The sequence below is a fragment of the Acyrthosiphon pisum genome, unplaced genomic scaffold (assembly GCF_005508785.2).
Source record: "Acyrthosiphon pisum isolate AL4f unplaced genomic scaffold, pea_aphid_22Mar2018_4r6ur Scaffold_21674;HRSCAF=24568, whole genome shotgun sequence".
NCBI classification, from domain to species: domain Eukaryota; kingdom Metazoa; phylum Arthropoda; class Insecta; order Hemiptera; family Aphididae; genus Acyrthosiphon; species Acyrthosiphon pisum.
Window position 1 is genome coordinate 88,664 of NW_021771166.1, and position 5,662 is coordinate 94,325.

A 5,662-nucleotide genomic window follows, 5' to 3' on the forward strand; every position below is an offset into this window, starting at 1 on the left:
GACCTCGTTTTAATCGACGATGAGTTGGGTGAGTGAGAAGGTTATAGTGAATCGCACCTGATGAGTTTGGAAGGGAGCAGTGGAAATTTTTTGCTAATGTTTTTATATGATCTTTGATTTCTCGGATTTGAAAGTCTTTACGGATATTTGCATTTGTGACAAACCATGGGGTATTTGCAATTATTCTGAGGACTTTGTTTTGGAAAATTTGCATTTTTTTGATGTGCAAGGAACTACAATTACCCTATATCGGGCAAGCTTAGGTTAGAACTGGGCGTATAATTTGTTTGAAAATTAGGATAGAGCATTTTTTTTGTATAGTTGAATTTTTGTTCAGGATGGGATAAAGCATTAAGATGCTCTGGTATGCTTGCTTGCTTGAACCTATTAAATTTTAAAGTTTTTCAACGATGTGATATTTTTATTTTTAATAATCAGAAAAAACCGTTTTCTAAAATCAGTTTCAAGGCCTGGACGATTGGACTATTTCCGTTCATTCTTGGTTTATTAATTTATTTAAATCGCCTTTTGTGTTAAGTAAATATTTCCACCAAACATAGTTTTTAAATTAAATTTCGGTTTCTGTTTAAATCATAATACCAGTATCCAATTTTTCCCGATTTCAGTTTTGATTTTGTTTTCGATTTTGATTTTTAACGGTTTATACCGGTTTCTAAGCCCTGGTTTTTTTTTAAGTCACATCAGAAAACAAAATCAATTTATCTAAAAACTGGTTTTAATTATTTTCCTTTCGTTTCGACATTTCACAATATCGATTACCGTATAAAAACTACAGTTCTCAGCTACCGCAGGCGGTCGACATGTGCACAACTGTACTGTGCGTATTATAAACAACAAAATATTATTTATCTACTATTATTTTCCCAAATGTTTTATTCTGTTGCATACAATAGATACACATTTTTTGTATCGTATTTGCAGAATAGCCTATTATATGACTTACCCGGCTGGCGCTAGACTGGCGGGTGCCCGCCGGTTTGTCACAGAACACGAGACCGGCCGCATCGCATACGAACCTACGACGATTACCAAAGACAGAACGCTGTGGGCGTAGCTTTGAGAGCAGCAGCAGCCAATACCGCGGGAACCCACAGACATTTAATAGGCGGCTCCTGCGACGACGCGGCGGGCTAGACCAGGCTATAAATACGAGTGCGGAGCAACAAATCTAGTCAGTGTGTTCAACGGAGCTTTCCGCAGCAAGACCCACCCAGGGCAGACTTGCACGGATAGATTTCATACACATTATTACGATTTAAAACCTAACAAAAATTGTAATATTTTCCTTAGGTAAAAAATATACAAAATACATAAATACAGTCTGCTGAAAGTTATTTTCCTCGCCGGAATAATCGTTGTTGGATAACTTTTAATATCATTCGTACTTAGTGTTATTCACCGCTAACGTTGTTATTAAATTATTGTTGGTAGCTACAAAAATGTTGAAACATATTATTGTGTTAGTTTTATGTTTTATGCCTTATATTATTGGAAATTTAGGTGATAAAACACCATTAGATTATTTAGGTGGTGAGTATATTTTATTTTTTTCATTACGTATTAAGGCAAATCGCTTATTTGTATTTATGGAGAATGTGAAAACAGATAATTACAATTTGAATTCATATAAATAGTGTTATTTTAATAAAATAGTAATCAAAACATATTATGAAATGTAACGAGATTTCTTATTACGTTATATTACTAACAGAATCTATAATTATGCCCAATATTATGCTCATTTTCTACGCCTAAATTACGATTTAAAAAGGCAGCTAGAAGCTATAGTTATGGCTTATGATCATTAGGTATTATATAACCTAGGTACTAGATATATTCTATTCGATGTGCTTAAATATATAATTTATTATGTTACTTATATATGAAATTGCCTATTATACAGGGTGTATTTTATGTAATTTACGCGGTGTATTTTAACGATTATAGATTGATGACATAGAATTTCGTTAAAACGAAAACAGACGAGTTTCTTTATTTTTAACGGGCAATTTTTTTATAACAATTTCAATAAATAGCAAAATCAAAATTATTTTTTCAAACGGTAACTACTATATTTCTTAATGGATTCTGGTAAAGCTTTTTTTTCTGAAAATCTTTATAGTCAAATCATCAATTTTGGTTTTGCTAGTGTATTAACTATATTCCTCTAAAGTTTAGTAAAATATGCATTAATATTTTTAATTTAAATAATTGGTATAGGTTTAATTTACAAGAGCTAAATAATTATTTCTTATAACTAACTTTTATAGCTTTAAATTTGAACCATAAGTTCCCTATATTGGTAGGAATCGCATGCAAAGTATGAATTCACCATATGAAATTCTTCGACAATTTATATTCAATAATCATAATTTAAAAAAAAAAAATATTTGCAAGATATTTAGTTTATTAGTCAATCTCAATATAGGTCTGTAACTAACTTGGGCGTACTTTTTATCTGAGTTAATCACAGATTTCCAATAGTATTATAACAATAATGAAATACCATAAGGTATTAACTTAACCACCTAATAAAGATTCCAAATGAATGCTATTGTATAAGAAGTATCATAGGAATTTAAGATAGGAAAAATTCAAAATAAAATGTAAATGTCCAAAACTAAAAATATGAAGGACTATGAATTTAAACTCCTAAATTCATACTTCGCATGCGATATCATTCAATATAGAGAACCTATATGGTTCAAGTTTCAAGTTTATCCCACTACGAGAAGAGCACCACAAATCATTGCACTTTTTTCATTACACAAATTATTTAACCTCCGTACACACCTAAGGCAATAATGTCAACAATCGAATACCATTTACCAATTTACCATTATTACTTCAGCCACCTAATAAAGAATCGAAATTTATGATATTGTAAGAAAAGATACTGTGAAGTAATTAATTACGATTACCTATAATGATAAATTAAAATAAGAATACTGATTTTGATGAATGTATGTTAAAATAAAAATAATGAAATACCTACGTTCGCCAACAATTTTGTTTATGTTTTTTTTTTTTTTTGGGGGGGGAGCAAATTAGATTACCGATTAAACTACTTAGGTGTATAAAAATAAAAAAGTTAAATTAATGATTTGACTATCAAAATTTTCATTAAAAAAAAGCTTTACCGGGATCCATTAAAAAATATAGAATAGGTACCATTTGAAAAAAATATAGTTGATTTTGCTATAACTTGTAAATGTTTAATGTTTTTAAATTTTGTATTCATAATCATATTTAATAAGTGTTTTGTTATTTTACTATTAAATGTATTTTAGTTTTTATTTATTTTCTCCAAATTATAATGACTTAAGACCTAGTGCATGTAATTTTATAAGACGTATGCTCTTTGTCATTAATATAAGTTATAATTAGTGACTTAGTCCTTTTCTCATAAAAAAAAAAATCTGTATAACGACTTATTACCATACTCCTTCTATTTTAACTCGTAAACCAAATCCCACATGCCATCTACAGTGGTACCATTCAACGCGGCTTGAAATTTCACACGGAATTAATGTATAAACTGAAAATGTTTAAAATTGACTTAAGCCCTTTCTTTTAAAAACCGTCCAATTTCTCGATCAGAACAATTAGCCAAGTCATATGAATTATTAGGAGCACCTTTGCCATAACCACATGAGATCACAAACGTAGATATCTTTTAATAGAAAATTTATGTTCTACAGAACAAATTTTGTTGTTTTAATTCTAATTATCTGAAAATCAAACTTAATTGTAAGGATATTATTCTTAAACAAATGCCTATAAATTGATATTTTATTACACATGTAAGTTTGTCAGTGGTTGTGACGTTCTCTTAGATGTTGTCAACTATCTTGCTCTCGTTTTGTTGGTAAAATACCTAATACCTTTTTTAAATACTATTTAATTATTTAGAAGTTCAACGTTTTGTCGAATGCTATGGTAAGTAATTTTATTTAATTTTACAGTATACACAACATATATCTCTTATAAATACATTAAGTTTCGCTCAACACAATCATATTTCTACAGTATTCATTAAAAAAAGTTTGTTAGTCTGTAATTTTGATTTTAAATAATATGAAAAATAAATTATTATTACACAACGTTCAAGTATAAAGTTCAATACATAGTTTCTATATGTTAATTGATTAGAGGTTACTTGAGAAGAAGTCCTACCGGCTTATGTACGGTTTTCTCTGTCTTCCTAACCCATAATAATAAATCAAAACTTACAGTTCAAATTAGTGCGTGTGGTCGGCTTAAATATAAGAGTGATTTTACCTATTATCAAACCTAAATGTAAAAATATTTACTGTGTTCACTCGTTGGTTTTTTACTTTATTCAAATATTCAAGTGAGTGATGAGTATATTTTAAAGTAATAATGCTAATATAAATCACCTAAAATAAAACCATCGTAAAAACCCAACGAGACAAGACATAAAATGTTCTTAACTTATAATTCACTATAATATTTAAGATAACAGTACAAATTTGTAACTGCTGGACATACATTTAGGCATATTACATATGCGTATATCTAAAACGGAGTAAACATTATATTATGTGGATTCTATTGTTTACGGCGCATTTATAATTTAATGATGTGTATAATTTATTTTATTTATATTGAATTCTAAAACATAGTGATATTAAAATAAATTTTAAACTGCAAAATGCAGAACTCACTAAATGGATATTACATCAGTGCGTAAACCAAATAAAACATTTTATAAAAATAATGAATTGTAATGCAATTTCGAATTCAATCGATTCAGTGAGTTATTTTTAGGGCTGGGATTTTAATGCCCTAAAAAAACCCGAAAAATGTCCTAAAAAAAAGTGCTTTAATGATCTAAAAATTTTTTGGTTTTTAATAATTTTAGTATAAATTACAATAAAAAGTTTTAAAAAATGCATTGTAAAAATCTATTACAAGTGTAAACAGAATAACACCAATCCGTTGGTATAAAAAATATTATGTCCAAATTCTTGTACAAACGCACGCAGTCGACTCGCTGTCGAACATTTTACTTTTGGCATTTTTATATTAAATTATCAAAAAAAATTAACTAGAGTAATAAAACGGTGTTAACGATGACAAAACTCGTACTGAACGTCGAACGATATCATCGGACGTCGGTTTTACCGATTTAAGATTATTTAACAGGAAATGCGTGTAGAGGTTACTCAAACCTTGTCCGATAATGGCGATAAGCCGATAATATAATACGAATTACGAGTACCTACTTATAATCTAGCATTAAAATCTCAGCCCTAGTTAATTTATTTAAAAGCCATGATGGTGTATAAATCTTAAAAGAAAATTTAAAATTCATACACTTGGTTTTCAAAAACTCAAAAAATGCTCCAAAAACTCTAAAATGCCCTAAAAAATTAAGAAAATGACCTAAAAACTAAAAAATGCCAAAAAAGCAAAAAAATTCAAAAAAATTCAAAATAAACTTTCTTATTGTCATTCAAATGTACATAAAACAATTTTGTGACAAGACGAGCATTGCACAGTACCTAATCTTTGGAAAACAACGAAAAGTGCACCGAAATCCCAGCCATAGTTATAATGAAGTTCTATTGTAGCTTCATTTAATAAAATAAAATATACCATATAGTTGTTATTCTAA

The 5,662-nt window shown here is 28.8% G+C and overlaps 1 protein-coding gene across 1 annotated transcript; it reads left to right on the forward strand.

The window, feature by feature from the left end:
- Window positions 1-1,029: 1,029 nt before the first annotated feature.
- LOC115034951 lies at window positions 1,030-3,960 on the forward strand (the record flags this gene model as incomplete). Its single annotated transcript, XM_029492537.1, is given in 2 exon segments — window positions 1,030-1,551; window positions 3,934-3,960. Coding segments are annotated over 2 exon segments (118 nt in total), but the record flags the coding sequence as incomplete, so codon positions are not given.
- Between the last annotated feature and the right edge of the window lie 1,702 nt (window positions 3,961-5,662).